Source organism: Spermophilus citellus, assembly GCF_964194105.1.
Source record: "Spermophilus citellus genome assembly, chromosome: 6".
In the NCBI taxonomy this organism is placed as follows: Eukaryota; Metazoa; Chordata; class Mammalia; order Rodentia; family Sciuridae; genus Spermophilus; species Spermophilus citellus.
Genome location: NC_138187.1, coordinates 97,891,524 through 97,911,289, shown reverse-complemented (window position 1 = coordinate 97,911,289; position 19,766 = coordinate 97,891,524). Strand labels below are relative to the sequence as shown.

The 19,766-nt window shown below is 45.6% G+C and overlaps 1 protein-coding gene across 2 annotated transcripts in view; it reads left to right on the top strand.

Moving 5' to 3' along the window:
- Positions 1-19,766, top strand: part of EDARADD (EDAR associated via death domain) — a 52,724-nt gene that overhangs the window by 16,190 nt on the left and 16,768 nt on the right. Inside the window, exon 4 of one of the 2 annotated variants that reach the window (XM_081299906.1) lies at positions 4,578-4,636. The exons of the other annotated variant lie outside the window; for it this stretch is intronic. Within the exon in view, the coding sequence (XP_081156032.1) occupies positions 4,578-4,636 (59 nt within the window). The remainder of the gene's footprint in view (positions 1-4,577; positions 4,637-19,766) is intronic. 2 annotated transcript variants of the gene reach the window in all.

The window sequence follows — 19,766 nt, the reverse complement described above, 5'->3', positions numbered from 1 at the left end:
GGTGTGACCCTAGTTCATAACCAGAGAAGTGAAAAATTGTGCTCAATTTTTGTACAAGGAATCGAAGAGCATTGTGCTATCATGTATGACTGATTAGAACAAGTTAATTAATTAACTAATTAAAATAACTAATTAAAAATATATATGTCAGCCTGAAAAAAAGTTCACAAATGAATTTTCATTAAAATGTGTAAATTATTTTATACCAGATTTTATAAAATAAATTCCAATGGGGTTTTTACTAAGCATAAAATGAAGATAGCCAGATCTCTATCCTGAGTGACAGAAATCTAATACAAGTTGGTTTTAAAAGTAGGGGAGGGGCCTACTGGCTCAGGGTCCCCTGCATCCTGCTGGGTCCAAATGCTTAAGGAGGCTCCTGGACTCAGTCTCTCTGCCTTAGGGCTCTGCCTTCTGTGATGGTTTGGTTTGGGCAGGAGATCCCCACCTGGAGGGAAGGATGGTCCCCTTCGCTGCCAGCTTCAGGCTGTGCTATTCCAGAGGGCAGAGGGGGCGGGGGGGAGCCTCCCCAGAACCCATAGCACCACTGTAGGGATGACTGTGAGGGTTCAGGTTGGGTCTTGTGTCCATCCCGAGTCACTTACTGCCATCAGGAAGATAGGGGAGGTTGGTCAGGTCTGGTTCTTATGGTCAGATGGGGATGGGCATGAGGTAGATTCTACCCAAACCTCAGGAAAGAGTGTTCTGTGGCCATCAAGGGAGAGAGGAAGCTGACCAGGCACAAAATCCAACCAGTGAAGCTCTTTTATAACCCGTAGTCTCAGGTTTAGGCCCTTTGGGGGCCAGACCCTAGTTTTTCATTCTTTTTTATTTGGAGATGAGAAACTATGCACTCAATATTTTCACACTGAATGAGGAGAAAGGGAAAGTCTACAGTATGACTTTACAAGTCACATGTTATAGAGCATAAGTTGCTGGTTGTCACATGGGAGCACTTACCTTGTACTCTGCTGACCACCCAGAGATGATGTGGGGTAAGGACCATTAGTTGTGTCCAGCTTCAGGGGCACCTGCCTCCTGATCCCCATGGAGGTGTGCCTGCCCAGCCCCTGCTCTCATGGGCTTCCCCGGCAGTTCTTGCAGTTGTGGGGACCACAGGGATCTTCCTACCTGGGCCAGTCTGTGGTAAGTCCACGTTTGGCCAAGGTTCTCCTCCCCCTACCCCCAGTTTTTCTTGCTGGCCCTTGAAGTGACACCGTTAGAGTGTCATTATTCTCTTGTACATGCCTCTGGAGTGGCAGTGGTGTACAGAAAAAACTATCAGGACCCAGGCTGTGCTGGGGGGGGGGGGCACATTCCCTTCCCCTTTGCCCTCTCCATGAATGACCTCAGAATCTCTGGGTCCCAGACGTGGGACTCTATCTCAGCAGAAGTGGAAAGTGCTTGGTTTGCAGACTTAAGTTGCAGTCAGTCCGGAGTCATCAGGGGAGCTTGTTTGAAGTGCAGATCCTGGGCCCTGCTGTCCTGGGATCATGGCTTTTTTTCAGGGGTGGGGGGTGGGGGGATTGGACCCAGGACTGCCCTGTGAGCTCACAGCTGTGGGATGGGGACAGAGCTTTTTGAGAGCCTACCAAAGAGGAGAGGACTTGATGGGGCTGCTCAGAGTACCCAATGACTCCAGGTCTCAGGGTCTTCAGTGCCTCACCTGTGGAGCCGAAAGGACAAGGTGAGCACCCACCTCTGAGGGTGCTGATGAGAATTCAGTGACAGGAGTGCAGAAGGGTGCCTGGCACATGTGACCAGGAGTGGTGGAAAAGATGGCCAAAGAATGGTGGGAATTCAGGACAGAAGACTCTCAAAAGCTCCCTCCAAGCAGAGTAGCCAGGGTGGGACTGTCTTGGTGCAGTGTCAAGCTGCATCTACTTCAAGATCTTCTTTTATCAGTCTTTGTTTGCGATTTCCTGTTTTGAAAGGAATAGGCTGTTACTTAGCAACCCGGTCCCATGCTTGTAGTACTGCTGGGTTTCTCCTGGAATTTGAATTTCACAAAACCTCAACTGAAAGCCATTATGAGTGCCCAGGAAATGTGACTTTGATAACCATACCTTAGACCTTTCCTTTATCCTTATTCACAATGAAAAATATTAAATGCCTAATTGCTCATCTCCAGATAAATACATCATTGTGTAGGTAAATGATCCATGGTTAGAAGTTGAAATCATACTCCAACATTGGTATTTAGTAATCTAACAATTTAATGTCTGTTCATATTTTTCTTTTAATTCCACAAATGGGGACAATATCATCATTAGACATTTCTGGTATTTAAAGTTGTTTTTGGAGAAAGTAAATCCATACGGATTTGTAAAGAGACTAATTTATAGACCTGCAAGTTAAATGTAATCAAATTAAGTACCCACTAGGATTCCAACATTTGAATGATTTGGGGGGACTCTTGATTTCATAGAGGAGTTATGTATGATTAGCTTTAATAAATAATCTCCATATGGCTTAAAAGTCCTCAAAGTTCATTTTCCAAAGCTGGTTGAGCATGTTTCACAGTCTTTATTATCCTATTGTCATATCCCTGCTCTATTCACAAACAGCATGAAGGGGTTCTCAAACACAGGCCAAAGTAGAGTTTTTTACTGTAAGTCAACCGAGGAACCTAGTGTAATTTGAGCCATCTGCATCTGAGTTATTACTAAGCCCCTCCCATCACTAGGGTCAAATGCAGACCTTCCTTTTCATCCCAGGTCTTGAGGGTTTATTCTGCAGAGCCTCTTTTCCGGTGGCTCTGCTGGGTATGTACAGGCACAGGACTCAGGACTCAAGTGAGACCGGGCCTCACTTTACTCCTACAGATCCTGCTTGTTCATAGAAACTGTTGGCTTGAGTGCTCTGGAGCAAGTGTGACCCGCCTTACAAAGAATTTTGATACCTCAGCCACCACTGACAGGGGAGAGGACTTGTGCGTAGATGGGTGTTCCAGAAATCAATCAAGATCTGGCCATTTCCTTTTCTGTGGTGGGCCAGTTCTAATCTTCCCTGTATTTCTCAAAAAAAAATCATATAGTGAGTTGAAAAGGTAGAAAGAAGTAGAGTGACTTTATTGTTAATAGCTTTGTGGAATTTGAATTTGATGCTATTTTAGGGGCCCAGAATCTGTGTGTTAAACAAATTCCCCTCATGATTCTTCCACCAGGGAGTGCCAATACATCTCTTTGGGGTGGGGTCCACATCCGATCCCAGGGGTTTGTCTGTGGTCTGGATTGGGCCATGAGTCCCCAAAGGCAAACTTCACCCTTCAGAGAGGGTGGCTCTAAGCCCAGGTTCTCGGCCAGGGTTCTGTGCCCCTGGAGAAGAGTGGTGTGCCCAATACCCCGTGCCCTCTGTCATCAGCACCCAAGCGCAGCTGGCCTTGGCACCCTGATGCCCTTAGGGGTCAGGAGAACACACAGCAGGAAGGGGAACAGCAGCCAGGGACAGACAGGGTCACTGCGTTTGCCTGGACAGCATCAACCCAGTGCCATTTGGAATTCTGCCTTCTGTAAATCTCACCAAGGGACACCCCACATTGGTGCTGCGGATATTGGTACTGGAGTACATGATTGCAATGTCTGAAACCATGCATGGCACAGGTAGCCAGTGTGGTCACCAAGCTAATGTAACACCCAGGAAGCTCCCACCTTGAGCAGTAGAACCTAAGCAGCAGTCAGATAGGGTGCTCTTCTCCCACTGCCTGAGCAGGTGGGTGCTCAGAGATCACCTGCCAGATGCAGGCTGGTGCTGACAGTGCTCCACACCCAGCTCTTGTTCATAGCAGTTTTCATCTGGGATGAGGGGGCACTTTAGATGAGAAAACCCCCAAGATAAAAACAATGCAGCACCCCAGGCCAGAGTTCAAGTCCATCAGCATTGGTGTCTGTCCCAGGCAGCCTTCAGTGTATTGGGAAAGTTAGTTATCAGAGAAGTCAGTCAAATCTGACCAAATGTCTTCAAGGGTCGTCAAACATGGGCCATCCTGTTCATTTTGACAGGGTCGTCAGAGACGGGCCATCCTGTTCATTATGACATTTGGCCTGATGGCCTCTTCTTTGTCCCATGGTCAGGGAGGGATCCCATCCTAAGATTCTGGTGATGGCCAAACACGTGACATTTGGCCCTGGACAGATGACACAGAGAGTGGCTTGCAAGCCACACATAGTCAAAATGGGGAGAAGGACCCTGCATCATGCATACCAGGTTGCTCTTGGGAACAAGGGACAGCCAGGGCTTTGTAAAATCCACAGGATGGGGTGCCTCTGGTTCCCGTGAGAGGACATGGTGGGTTGGTTTAATAATTCCATGAGCTGGCCGGGAACTGAAACCTGCTGCTCAGCGTGGGCAGAAGTGTGCCTCATCCCTGGATGAGGCGTGTGGGACCAACCTTAGGAAGAGCTGGGAAGAGAAGTGTAGGCCACCACTCAAGGCCTCACTGCTTTATGAGACATCAGGGCCCCACGTGACACATGTGACGTCAAGGTGGCACATGATGTCAGGCCTTCATCCTGGGTCTTACACACAGTGGGTGCTTTCTTCAAGCTTTGAGTCTTTTTTTTTCCCCTCCCCTCCAGTTGAAGAGTGTGACACGGTTACTTTGAACAGCCCACCAAATCCTGATGAGCAAGACCAGGTAAGAATAATTTCAACTGTTTGTTATCACCTCCAGCTACATGGTAATTCACCCAGAAGGATTATAAGAATGACCAAATAGTCTTAAACATAAAGAATGAATAACATGGGGGGGTGCTGGGTGTGTGTGTGTGTGTGTGCTGGGGTTGTAGCTCAGAGGTAGAGCGCTTGCCTAGCACATGTGAGGTGCTGGGTTCGATTCCAGCACCACATAAAAATAAATAAATAAAATAAAGGTATTGTGTCCAACTACACCTTAAAAAAAATGATAAAAAAGAATGAATAACGGGATTTCTACATAAGGAAGTAAGATGGAAAATGGTCTCTAAGTGTCCAGTTAGGCAGTATAATCAGGAACCTCTGTTACTTCTAATAACCATATAGTTTGCAAAGAACAGAAAATTAATGTTAGTGAGTTAGAAAATGGAGTAGTGTCAGACCCACTGACAATCTGTAATTCCTGGTACAGCAGAGATGTTTAAGAAAGACACATGCACACACACACACATTCAGTAGAAAATGAGCACCGTCTTTACTTTTTTCTCTCCTTCTTTTATACAGCATTGTTAATAAAAACAAGGGGAAAGGAAAAACATCCTTACAAGCATGGATAAATATTCTCAGGAAAACTTTGTTTATGGTCACAGTGCTCCGTATTTCTTATCAATTAACTTGTGGCTAGTTATTCCCAGGCAAACACACACATATATATATGTATAAATTTTACACTTGGCAGATCATTCTTTTATCTTCTTAAGACCGCAACAAGGACACAGTTCAAAGAGTTCATACTTTCTCACAGAACTCCTTGTTTTCCTAAGCGCAGCAAAACTTAACACTTTGTGTGCGTGAGCACACAGAGTAGCTTTCCTTCATGTGGTTGGTTGGTTGTTGTTAGGTGTGAAATTTTTTTAAGATACCACAAAACTAGATAGCATAATGCAACATTTTTATAATGGTTTGTAAAATTTTACTTTTTTCAGATTTTAGAAGTCAAAAAATTTTGTTTTTATGTTTATCCTTTGTTAAAAATTACTTCATCCAGGCATTATAATCATACACTACAGTGGGACTGGCTGTGCTGTTTTCACACATGGGCGTGACTTCATTTGGAAAATCCCATTCCTCCTACCTCCCTGTCCCTGCCCACTACCCTCCCGGGATCTGCTTGTTCTACCCTACTGATCTCTCTTCAGATGTCAGACTTTCACATGATATCTGTTTCCCAAAAACAAGTGTTCATTATGTTCCGATCACGAGAAAAGATTTATTATTTTAAAGTTTAGATTGTGCAAAAATTAATAATAACCAAAAAAAAAATAGCCATAGCAACAGAACCCAGGGAGGATTGCTTGTGATCCCGCTGCTGCCCTTTGGCTACACATCCTTCCAGTGGCTTCCTTCTTGCCCGACCCGGCCCACCTCTGTTCAGGCTCTCCCTCGAGCACACCAGCAAAGTTGCACAATCCCTGAAATCTGCTAAGTTCTGGTTGAAGCATTAAATGTCTCCGAAGCATGTCTTGCCCCAAGACAGGCTGGTTCATACCTGTTCCTTTCATAAACCAAGTTGATTTTTAACAAGTTTTGTTTGGTCTTGCTCTAAAAACATCAGTCTGTAATAAATCTTCAGTAATGATATTCTTGGGCAAGCAGATCACCTCTGTGGTAAAGCAAAGTTACATAGTATTTGGTAGAATAAGTAATTTTAATTGCAAAGCATAGGCAATAGTGCTTTTAATGGGGGGAGCAGGGGCTCAGCCGCAGAATGTGGGACTCGGCCACATAATGTGAATGTGGGACTCTTCCTTCCAGTCCTCACAGTCAGCACCTTCCTCGAAATGTCAACCTAGTGACTTGCTGAATTTGTACTTTTCAATAAACCCAAAGTAAACATTTTCCCTTCCTAGTAGCCTTCAATATCTTTAACAGTTTTTGTCCTTACCTTTTTTTGTGACACGACATAGGTTTCCTTGAAACTGAAAAGAATGATGTGTTTTTAGTTTACTTTTAGGGGTTTTCCAAAATCGCTTCAGATTAGGTGTAGAATATATGTTACAATGCTGAACAGTGTTTTCCCTAACATTAGTATTACAGTTCTGGCTGTATCACTAAGGACTGCCCTCAAAGATGAAAATGTATGTATCAACTAAAGAAAAGGAGGAAAGATCTATTTGAGACTTCTGAAGTTCTATTTTAAAATCAAATGTCTTTTCTTCTGGTAAAAGTGGGAATATAAAGCTACCTACTTCAGTTGGCTATTTCTTTTATAATCTATAGGATTTGTTCTAACTGCTAGAGACAGAAAGATTCTTTGAAACCAACTTGGCACTTAGAACAAAGAAAACTCACTAGGGAAGAAACATTTAAAAGGGAGAGAGAGGAAAAAAATGAAAAAAGGCAACCTACTCTCCATTTTTTATAGTTGAGACATTAAAACAAGCTGGAAACAATTCTTGATTTGAACACTAATATCCTATCCCAGTAAGGCTTAATTTCAACCGCCTTTCTCTGACTCCTGTCACATCTGATGTCTAAGACAAAGCTGTGGGAATTATCCTCCTCTTTGAGTCATTCACTCAAAGCCCTGAGTACTGGAGCTACCCTGCCCTGCAATTATTGATTATTGACTATGTAATCCGAGACCATCTGAACTCAGGTTTTCTGTTTTTGATGTGTGTGGTGCTGGGGAGGGGACTCCAGGCCTCCTGTATGCCAGGCAAGCTCTCTACCACCTAGCCATGTCCCAAGCTGTGGACTGAGCGCTCTTGGACATAAAGCGGTAGGAGGGGGTGAAGGGAGGCAGGAGCCCCGGCAGAACTTACAGATTTGCTGGGGAGGACTGCAAAGAAGATGGGATCCCAGGAGGTGGGCTCTCTGTTGAAAGGATCCAGAGGACATTTCCTGTAACCTTCATCACCAGACAGTGACATTCTTAACTCTTCTACACACACAAGCACATGGCTAATGAGGAAGCACAGAATTGGATCCAGTTTGTAGTCAGGAACCCGCACCAAGCGGGGTCTGAAGTAACACTGAAAATGAGGAAAATAGTCGATATTTAAATTGGAGTTGAGAGGTCATGGAAGGACCAACACTTTCCCCTATGTTGTTTTCTTGGCTTTACAAAACTAAGGGTTTTATTTTTAAGTTTTAGAAACCATATTAATGATTGGCCCCTATAGTTATCCTAATGTGAGATGTTATAATAAGAAAAAGTGAATGTAACATACACAGGAGCTCTTCCAACTATCTTCGCAAACTTTCCATAAATCTAAAACTATTCTAAAATAAAAAGTTTATTTTAAAAAGAATGATAAATAAAATTCAGATTCTAGGAAAGTGGAAGAACTCACCCACGATTCTACCATTCAGTACAAACTATTTGTCACTTTGATAAATTTCCACCTACATTTTTATGTGCAGTTATAAAGAAAACTGCAAATAATTGCACATTGTTCTGTTCCTGGGTTTTGTTGTTTGATACCTCGTGTGCACTTCACTCAGCATACCATCCACCCTGTGGCTCCTTGTGGCTCACTGTCCTGGTCAGTGGCAGCAAGATAGGATCACGTGTGACATGGAAACCATGCTGGGGGCTGTGAGCCAGGGCCAGAGTCCTCTGGTGGTGGGATGGGGTGAGTGACGCTGTGAGGGGACTCTGTGACAGTGAGTGTGGCCAGGAGCTGCAGCTGTCCTTGAAGACCTTAGAAGTGGGCTGGAAGGATAGTGGAGGGCAGGGCCCTGGAGCCTTGAGTGCCAGAGAGGGGTGAATGGAAGGTGTTGGCCCCTTAGCCATATCTGGGACCCCAGGATCAGGCAAGATGAGACAGGCTGAAAGAAAGTTGCTATTAACAGTGTAAACAGAGAATTCAGGGAGGTCAGGTCTGTGTGCTGGGGAGGAGGAGTTGGCTCTGGGAAGCTTCAGAGAGTCCTGGGAATGTTCTCCTAGCAGAGGAGTTCAGGGCTGGGTAGGGAGAAACTCTGAGGCTGGAGACGCCAACCACCATTGTGGTCACTCAAGGAGGGCCTGGATTCGAGCTTGGCAGGGGAACCAGGAGGAAAGTGTGCAATTCAAAACCCTTCTGTCAGGGAGTGAGGGCTGCTGTGACAGCCCCTCGCATGGGCCCGCTGAGGAGACTCAGTTCTGGAGGCCACAGTCTGAAATCGGGGAGGCGGTGTGGGGAGGATCTTCTCCTGGCTCAGCTCCTTGGCTGGTCCGTGTGTCATCTCCTGCTGTCTCTGCACGACACCTTCCCTCTGATGTGCCTGTCTTGGTGTACCAATGCCCCTTTCCCTAGGACACCAATCAATTAAGATTAGGGCCCACCCCTGACCTAATTGTGAGTCTTTTCCGCTATATCTGTAAAGAAAGCACCTTCTGAGGTACAGAGGCTCGGGGCACCTCTTCAGGGACTTCAGTCAATCCACAACACGGGAAAGTAAAACAAAACGAGGACCAAACAGCAGCAACACATCCCAAAGGAAGATGAACAGGCCCAGCAGCCTGCAGAACTGAGGGAGAGAGATACTGCAGGTTGCCTGTGTCCCAGCCTGTGGCCAGGCCCATGGTGGGGCTGTTAGTGGGAAGGTGGCTTGTCTGGCCAGTGGAAAAGCAAAGGCATAGTCAGAAGCAACAGAAGCTGAAGCCTCTGTGTCCCCCCCACACCCTGGGGACCCATCATCTAGCCAGTGGATTGTTCTCTTTTTTTTTAGAATTCAATGCACTTGATTTTTTTAGAGCAGTTTTAGATTCACAGCAAAATGGAGTGGAAAGGACAGAGATTTCCCATTTGCCACCTGCCCCTACACACACAGCCTCCCCCTCTGTCGACATCCCCTTAACGCTAGGCCACACTTGTTATGGTGAGTGAGCCCGTGGAGACAGTTGTTTTATCTCCAAAGTCTGTAGTGTCCCATAGGGTCATGTGGTGTGTGCCTTCTGTGGCTTTGGCCTTTTGTGTCATGATTGTAGTATACAAAGTAGTTTCACTTGCCTGAAAATCACTCATTTCTGCCTCTTTGTCCCTCCCCCAGCCCCTGGCAACCTGGGATCTTTTCTCTGGCTCCATAGTCTTGCCTTTTCCAGAATGTCCTGGAGGTGGCGTCACACACATATGGCCTTTTCAAACTGGCTGCTTTCACTTAGAATGTGGCCCGAGGGTTCCTCTGGGTCTCTTCATGGCCTAGAGCACTGCTTCCCGGGGCTGAGTGACATCCATTGTGGCTTAGCCACTCACCTACTCAAGGACATCCTAGTTGCTTCAAACTTGGGTTATGAAGAAAGCTGCCGTCAACCTGCATGTGCAGTGTCTGTGTTAATTCCTCGGTGTGAACGCTGGCTCATTGGGTAAGAGGGAGCTGACTTTTGTAAGAAGCAGCTGGCTGTCTTCCCAAGAGCCTGTTCTGTTTTCGGTTCCTGCCGGGGATGAAAGAGCCCCTGCTGCTGCCCCTGTCCCCCAGCATCTGGAGTTCTGGGCCCTGGCCATTCCAGCAGCTGCCTGCTGGTGTCCCTTGTCATTTTGTTCACATTTCCTTGATGACACAGGACTGGAGTATCTTTTCACACGCGCAGTTTCCACCTGTGTGTCTTCTTCCATGGGTGTCTGCTCAGGCCTTTCTCAATTTTAGTTGGTTTGTTCTTTTTGTTGATTTTGAGGTTTCTTTGAATATTTATCAAATATGTCTTTTACAGATATTTTTTCCCAGTCTGTGTCTTGCCTTCCTGTTCTTTTGACAGTGTCCTTTGCCAAGCCAAAAATTTTAATTTTATCGAAGTCGGTTTATCAGTTCTTTGCTTTGTGGGTGGTGCCTTTGCTGTTGAACCTCAGAAGTCACTGCTGAGGTCATCTAGATTTTCTCCTGTGTGTTATACCTTTAGGTCTGTCATCCAGATGGAGCTGGTTTTGTGAAGAGCGAGAGGTCTCTCTCTCTCTCTCTCTCTCTTTCTCTCTGCATGGATGTCCAGTTGTTTCAGCACCTGGTTTTTTCTTTTTCTTTTTTTTTTTTTTTTAATACTAGCCTTGCCACGCTTTTTTGTCAAAGACCACTTGACATACTTGTATGAACCGACTTCTGGACTCTCCCTTCTGTTCCACTGACGAATCTGTGCGTTCTTCCCAGCACCATTCTGTTGGGACGACTGCGACTTTGTAGGTCTGAAAGTCGATGGTGTGAGTCCCCGCACTGCAGTCCTTCAGGTGGCTCTCTGGGTCTTTCATCTCTCCATGTGAATTTTAGAATCAGTTTCTCCATACCCAAAGCATAACTTGCTGGGATTTTAGTTGGGATTGTGTTGATTCAGAGCATCGGCTGGGAGACCTGGCATCTGGACAGCACTGCCCTGCCATTACTGCCCCCACTGTTTACACACCTCCTTGTCATGGAGGCTGCGTGCCCATCCTGTTTGCACAGTAGGTACTCACTGTGGTGTGTGAATGACAGTATTCTCAGGTTGTGCCAGTTCCTGCTCACAGCACTGGGATCATGGTGGTAAAAAGGACTGGACCTGACATTCTAGTGCATGAGAAGAGGACTCTCTGTCCACTGGCCCTGAGACCTATACAGCCCCCCCCCCCAACCCTCTTAGTGCCTTCATTTTCCTATCTGTAAAGCAGTGGGGCACATCAGAAGTATCTACTCAGAGCTTTGTGGTAATGAAATGAACTAATACTTTTTAAGCTCTTGAAATATCAAGTATATCATCAATGCCTGATGCAACGAATAGATGAGCTTAATCAGGAGCAGATTTGCACTGCACGGAGCATTTCCAATGGTAACAAGTGCTGTGAAGAAAAATAGAGCAGAGAGGGGCCTGGGGAGTGCTGTTTTTAATTGGGAATCTGAAACAAACAGCTGTGCTCAAGGGACTCTTAGAAAATCTTAAAGAAAGCAGAGGAAGCGGTAGGTGTGGCAAAATCACAGGCTGTGCCAACTCTGGTTCAGGCAGCTTGGCCTCTCCTGCTGCACCATGGTGGTGTGAGCAGAAGGTTTGCAGAAGATGCACAGAGCCTGCTTCCTCCCTCCAGAAACCCAGAGTGGAGCTGAGCTGGCGAGACCTGTGCATGGGGGACAGGCACAGCTCAAGGACTGGCTGCAGGGCTCCTCCAAACACAGGTACCCAAGGACTGGCCCACTGTAGGTATTCCGGGACTCTCTCCTACAGTGGGTCCATACCGTTACTGGGCAGTGGAGAAGAGGCAATAGCCTGAGCACACAGCTGGCCAGCTGGTGGCCATTGAGAACAGAGGCCAGCAAGGCAGAGGGAAGGAAGTAGGCCAGATGCAGAGGCTCTGAGCTTCCACCAGCAAGAGCAGGCGACCCAGCCTTCCTTCTCCCTGTCCCTGCCCACAGCTGTCCTTCTCAGGGAGGGAGTAATTTTGAAAAGCCTCGTAGGTGATTCTACCTCCAAATAAAATAATTGAACAGGAGGATAAATCTCTGTCCATGGGTTAAATTTCCCTGTTCCAGGGTCCTCTTGGCCAATGAAACATCCCACCAACAGGCAGCCGCAGCCAGGTTCTCACTCCCTTGCACACACAGTGGCTGAAGGGGTGGGCCTGTGGGTACCACAGGCGATGGTCACCCAGTGTGGAGGGAGACCTGGTCTTCTCTGCTGGCAAGCACCCCTCAAAGAGGCCCTTGGGTAGGGCTCATAGCAGCTGTCTGTAGAATGTAGACACTCCACTGTCCTCTGCTTGGGTCCATTGAACTCTTCAGACACTAGGAAAACATCTTCTGGCATATTCTGCTGCAGCCTATGCCACTGGACTATGACATATTTCCCTGATATGGGACTATGAGATGGTTTCAGTTTTTTATTTTACTGTTATGCATACTGCTTAGGTGAATACTGGAGTCTTGGTCCCTGCCAGTCAGCCCTGGTAAGGCTGTCTACTTCCTTAGGCCACATTGATGTTGGTATTTACAGAAGAGACCCAGGCCCAGACTGTCGGTTCCTTCTTCCATGAAGCAAGCCAAAGGGCCCTACATCCATTTCTCATTTAAAAAAAAAAAAGTTACCAAATAGGAAAACCACAGCAGTAAGTAATTAATTTCTTTGAAATTAAATGTCTTTTAAATATTAAAAATCTTACAATTATATTCTAAAAAATAAGTAAATAAGTCTTTTAAAAATAAAGTTCTGCTTTATGTTATTCAAAATAAGTGGAGGGCTAGGGACCATGGAAGCCCAAGCTTGCTTGTCTGGTATTACAATATGGTGGCCGACACAGAAGTTTTCAGTCCATCGTTTGCCAGAAAACTGTCTTAATTGATAAATGATGCTTAAATAGCTGCTCAAGAAATGGGAACTAATTTCATATCTTTTTTTTTCACCAAAGTCTTGTATTTACAAGGATACATATTTTGTTGTATCTTAGTAGGATTCCCCTGTGGCTTTGACCCCTCCCACCACCATACCTTCCTTTGGGAATCCAGGATTCCCCACTTCTTCCTAGCTCCCTGCACACCTTGACATAAAGAGGCATAGCCCTCTCTATTGAACCTTACCCTAAGCTGAGCACCGGCCAGAGGTAAATTGGAGGGTGGCTTAGCGTTGCTAACTGTACAGTTTAGAAAGTGGGTCTGGGCCCACATACCCAGTTTGACAAGTTGACCTCTTTAGAATTTGCCTTGGTTTGAATGGGTACTTGGATTTGTGTTTTGGAAAATTTGTCCCCAGTGTGGCAGTATTAAGAGGTAGGGGGACTGGTGCGATGGCATAGTTGTAATCCCAAAGGCTTGAGAGGCTGAGGCAAGAGAATTGCAAATTCAAAGCCAGCCTTGGCAACTTAGAGAGGCCCTAAGCAACTTAGCAAGACCTGTCTCAAAATAAAAAAAATAAATAAAAATAGGTTGGTTATGTGGCTCAGTGGTTGAGCACCCCTGAGTTCAATCCCTGGTACCAAAACAAATTTTTAAATAAATAAATAAATATTTTAAAAAGAGGTGGGGGGTCTATAAAAGGTGATCAGTTCATGGAGGCAGTGCCCACATGAATAGATTATATCATTCTCTCAGAGTGAGTTGATGATTGCAAGAGCAAGTTCTTTTTTTTTAATATTTTATTTTAGGTATAGATGGACACAACACAATGCCTTTATTTTTATGTGGTGCTGAGGATCAAACCCGGGTCCCACCTGTGCTAGGTGAGCACTCTACCGTTGAGCCACAATCCCAGCCCTAAGAGCAAGTTCTTATAAAGCAAGGCTGCCCTATGTTTCTCTCTCTCCTCCCACCTACTCAGTCCCTTTCTGTGGTGCAGAAAGGGCCCTCCACCTTGAACTTCCCAGCCTCCAGAACTATAAGCCAAACTTCTTTTCTTTATGAATTTCCCAATCCTTGGTATTCAGTTATAGCAACAGAAAACAGACTAAGGCAGCCAATGAGGACCTAAGAAGTCATTCTCTTGACTTTCTTACTTACAGAGGAGGGAACCTGAGGCAGTTGATAATGGGCAGAATTGGAGTCTATGACTTTGTTCAGCACCACCCCCCACTCCCAGAGTTGTTAACAGTCAGTGTTACCAAGGTCACCTTGCCTAAATCTAAGGAGATAGTAGGCTTTTCCACCATTCTGGTGATTGATATCAGACTGCAGAATAGCATGTGTGAATGGTTCTAGAGCAGAATCGGTAAATGGAGGGGTCATTCTGCCTTTCTTTACAGTGGGCAGAATTCCGTCCAACAGCTTCATTGCCTGGGCAGAGCAGTGGCCCACCAGACTCTGCAAACTGGAAGCAATTATGTGCGTGATAATAACAGGGCACGGGCCCAGCCAGCACTGCGTAGCTGGTGTCTGACATGAGTCACCTGGCAGGCCCCTACCTGCTCCTCTTGGTATTCAGCAATCCTGGCAAGCTCTAACAGGATCTGTTTAATTGATTGGTGAGTCCTTTAGCTTTTTTCTCTAAGGGAAAGATCAGATAGCTCTGGTTTGTTTTTAATTCCTTTCTTTACCTCTGATATGGAGTGCATACAATGAAGAGCCGGTGCTACCAGGTAACTATAAACTTGCCCTGGGACATACACTTGGTATCTTTAACTCTGATGAGAGGGACTCACTTAACCATTCAGCTAATCTGCCAGTCCAAACAGATGGCCCTTTCTTAAGCCAGGCCATGAAAGGGCCCTTGACATGGTGCTGTCTGGGTACCTAGGAGGAGAGCAAGACTCTCAAGGGGTTGGTTTCACAGAATGGAGATTACCTGCTCTGTGCTCTGAACTTGGCCTTGAACCCTGTTCCCTCTGTTCTTTGTGGAGCAGCCTTCCACATTAGCCTACAGAGCTGGCCATCCTGCCTCTAAGAAGGGGATCTAGGGTGCTACATTAGGATAGACACACTAACCACTAGCTATGAGTAACAACAGTGAAGATGGCTTGGGTCTTTAAAAGCCATGGAACTTCCACCTTTTGGGAACCCTGGAAGGTTTTGCCCAAAACAGATGAGAACCTGACCTCTGCTTGTTGGTGCTGCACTTCCTCAGGGTGTGGTGTCTTATCTTTCTAGACTAAGTTTTTTTGTCCCAGGCTGTGAGCTTGCTGTGATCCTTCTCTTCTTCATGCACACACCATCCACAGCCATGATCTCTTGGATCACACTGTCACTGGCAACAAGTCCTCCAGCCCAGACTCCAAGCTCCCCTCTCTGACCCTAGCCTTGCCTCCTGTGTCTTCCAGTCCCCTGCCTCCCTCTGCAGGTATGTTTAGCCTTCACACGTCCCGCGTTCAAGTGTCCGCCCTCCCGGCCTCACTCATACATAGCCTGTGGAGAGGCCCCTGCTGTTCCTGGCCTCTCGTCCCTGTCCCCAGCCCTCCTCTGACTTCAGTGGACCTGGCTTCATGCCCCGGACAGCGCTTGCTGGTTTCTTGCAAACCTGCCTTGCTGAGTCCTAGGCCTTGGGTGGACCAGGACCACCTGCTTCCTCTGTTGACTGGAGAAAATAATGGATATAAGTTGCTGTTCCCATCGGTCCTATGACGAGTCCCTACTACCCAACCTTAGTCACCATTCAGGGTCTAGAGGATATTTTTCTATAATGAAATTTCCCAGAATCAAAATTCTAGAAGGAAAATCACAGTATTCTTATTTGATGTGGCCTATTAATGTTAAAGGCTTTGACTTAGTTCTGCTTGTGGACACATCAAGATAAAATGTCAGAGGTAAGACATGGAGAAGCCCAGGGTGATGCTTCCTTCTCAGCACCTAGTTGCTTCCCAAGGACACACAGGGGCTTTCAGAGTTCCCAGTGAAGTCAGCGGCTCTCCTCTGACCAGCTCCACTGCCTCGACACAGGGGTTCTCCTCATTCTCCTTCAGGGCTGTGTTGATTAATGCCTTTGGAGCTCACGGTGGGTTAGAGTGTCCCTCAGACTTCAGTTGGCAGGTGTCAGGCATGGCCACCCTCACACTTCTCGGGATCTGAACTGGCACACTTTTTAGAAAATTATTTGGCAGCACCCACAGCTAATGGATCTAGCAGTCTCCCAGTGGGGACAAATTACAGAAATCAAAGAGAGGTCAAGACCGTTGCAACTCTCATGACAGGAGTGCTGTGGATCTCTTCCAGGCCCACTGGCAGGAACTGGTTGAGTGGACGCTGCAACGTTATTAAACATTAAGGAGAGAGATGGCTGCCTTTGGAAACTGTGTGTGATATATTGTTAAACAGATGAAACCTTTTGTAGACCAATATGGTTTAGGACTTAAAAATGTCTCTGCAGATGGTGACTTTGACCATATGTCACTAAGGTGACTCAGGGATTGGAAAGGATGTGTGTAGACTGTCACCAGTAACCTGTCAGGGCTAGGTGGAATTGCAGGATGGGATGAGAGATTGACTGAAAAGAATTTTTGTATCTCTTTTTGCTTTGTTTAAAAAAAAAAAAAAAAAAGCTAGGCACTATAGTGCATCCTATAATTCCAGCAGCTAGGGAGGCTGAGACCGGAGATTCTCAAGTTCAAAGCCAGCCTCAGCGATTCAGTGAGGCACCAAACAACTCAGTAAGACTCGTCTCTAAATAAAATACAAAAAAGGGCTGGGGATGTGGCTCAGTGGTCGAGTATCCCTGAGTTCAATCCCCAGTACCAAAAAAAAAAAAAGCATGATTTTGAGTAGTTTTTGCTTTTGTATGTTTTGGGGTTTTTTTTTTTTGTTTTGTTTCTTTCAAATTAAAAATAAAGTCTTAGAATAAACCACCCATGGTATTAAGGCTCAGAGCGCTTTTCATACAGTGACACATGGCACCACAGGAAGAGTGCAGAGCAGGGAGAGTGTTAACACCACCTTCCGTCACCCCTGCGCCTGGCATCACTTGCCTCCTGTCGCCGGGGATTGGGAAAGGAACAGATGCCTGCGAAAGCTCTGCCTCTGCAGTACCGCACCCTGCGTTCTACCTCCATTTTCGTGTACAGACCAGAGTCTCCTGCACAATCCTTTGTGACATTTCTAAACAGTGATCCAGTGTGCTTCACACACAAAGGGAAAGCCTGTTGATCTTTCATCTTTGAACCATAGCAGAGGCGTGCCCTGCTGGGTGGCAGAGGCACTGTGGTCCTTGACCCCCACTTCAACTCCTGCTGGAGGAAAGAGGTAAACATGCCCAGTGACCTGTCAGGGCTCTCAGATGTGCATTCTTCCCATTTAGTTCTTCATCCTCAGTGGAACACCCCAACCCCGAGGTCTCCCCTGACTCCCTGCCCACTTTTGTGCTGTCTATATTCTGCCTGTGCCTTTCGACACTTGGTTCCTGTGATATCAGTATTCACGCCTGTCTTTGTTCCATTCCTGGATTTCAATCTTGAGGCAGCAGGCCTCAGTCTCTACATTGCCAGGGCTGAGAATGGTTTTTACACTGAGTAGGTGCTCAGTAAATATATCTCAAATTAACTACATTTCTGAAAGCCAGTTTCCTGAATATACTTTAATAAGTGAACACACGTCCATTTTTCTATAGGTATATTTCAACAAAAAGTAAAAATGGATGCTGTTGTTGCAATTATAGCAATTAATTTGCAGAAAAATAACTGAGTATAAATTGGTTTTCTTAGAAGGAGGTTCACAGTGTAGTAGGAGTATTTAGAGGTAGAGGTTGGTAATTGTTCTGCAGAGTCACGCAGGTAATTGGTCTGCCTTGGGAATTCTCACCACTCAAAGCTACTTGGCTTTCAATGGCCAGGTGACACAAGAAGGTTTTGCATAGTCTAAACCCTTGTTAGAAAAGCTCTTCTTTTAGAATCTTTTCAGGTTCTTTTTTTAAAAATATTTTTAGTTTTAGACGGATACATACTTTTATTTATTTTTTATGTGGTGCTGAGGATCCAACCCAGTGCTTCCCACATTCAAGGCAAGCGCTCTGCCACTGAGCCACACCCAGCCCCTTTTCAGGTTCTTGAACTGCAGTGGAGGTTGCCATTGCCCAATGGACTGTGGCAGCTTGATTTTGGTGTCCATTGTGGCTCCAGCCAGGCTTTGGCTCTGTCAGTTTAAGCAACGTAAGGTGTGCTTTCACATTCAGTTCTTTTCCCCTCAGATTGCAGAATGATAAAGACAGGCTCTTTAGTGCTACTTTGGCCGTTCGTATATACTGGAATTGGACCGATACAGAGACGATGGGTGTGGCCCCTGCACAGGATGACACACGGGGTCATGAAGCATTCCTTATTCAAAGAGGTTAAGGGAAAAAATAGAGAACAAAAAATGAACTCTTTATTAATTAGCCTAAGCATACATATTTAAAGACCAAACTGGACTATCCTGAAAGATAGGTTTTGTAGAAAACTAGCTTCTGAGTACCCATGGGGACCAGCAAAGACCAAGATTTCAATGTGTTTTGTTTGAAAGATCTTTTTAGCATTTTAGTTTGGTCGTGCTGGGAGTCAAACCCAGGGCCTTCCTTGCCCCTCAACACATGCAAGGGAATTGTTCTGCCACTGAGCAATGCCCCCGACCCTAATCGGCTTTTATTGTTGGTTCATGAACTGGGCAGCATTCAGTCTGCAAAACAGAGGAGCTCCAGTGGGTGTGGCAGAGAATTTGGTTTTTTAAAAGCAGCTTGAGCAGGAAGAAAGGAACAGCACAGTGCAAAAGGTGGATGGGTTGTCATGAGGTTGTCTCAGATCACTTTCCTTGTTGGGGTTGGAGCAGAAGGGACTCCCTTATCTGCCAGCTCAGGTGGACTGGGCCCCTTTGGATCAGTTCTTGCAAATCTCGTGTCTTTTTTTTTTTTTTTTTTAACTGGCCTGTTTGGAGATCTCTCTCCTGGTTCTGGAGGAAGTCGGGTTTTAGGAGTAAGCAGCTTAGGTTTTACTTTGGTGATGTGGGTTCCTAGCATGAGTGACTCCATTTTGGGTTGGTTGGTTAGGGCCTAGTGCAGGAGTGCAGTTCAAATCGATGGCTTCCTGTGAATCTTATTTAACAGGACTTCCCTATTAATGTCAGTACCCAATCATGTCATTCCATCCCCAGGTGGGCTACATGCTGAGCTCCGAGTTGAGAGCCTTTCCCAGGCCATGCTCTGGGCCCCAGACTTTCTCTGCTTAGAGTCTGGTATGAAATCTTCGTGTAAATCTTTACAGGCAGCTGTTCTACAGCACACAGAGTTCTCAGCTCCCTGAGTGAAAACGGGACCTATCAGCTTATAAACCAAACAGAGGACAAAATTCCTGAAACCTTGCCAATTTTCTCTCTGTTGAAAGAATTCTTGGCAGTAGTTAACACATTTTGCCCAGTACTAAAATAATTCTGTTATATCCACAATGAGAAGGTTTTGTAAAATGGGGTTTTTCTTAGCCTATTTGAATAAATAAAATATTGGTGTTCACCCCTGCAGTACACTAAAACTTATTACGATTTTCAAAAAATAACTCTTACCTGGGTCCCACAATACACCAATTAAATGAGAATCTCTTCCCAGCTAGAGTTGAGAAAAGTTAACATGTTTCAGGGTGGTAGACAAACTTTCCAAATGCGTATGAATATTAGTCTGTTTCCAATTGCTATAATAAATACCTGAGACTGGGTACTTTATAAAGAAAAGAGGTATATGTTGCCAACAGTTTTGGAGGATGAAAGTCCAAGGTTGGATGATTCCCTTGTTCCAAGAAACTAGAAGGGCCTCATAGTATCCTGGCAGA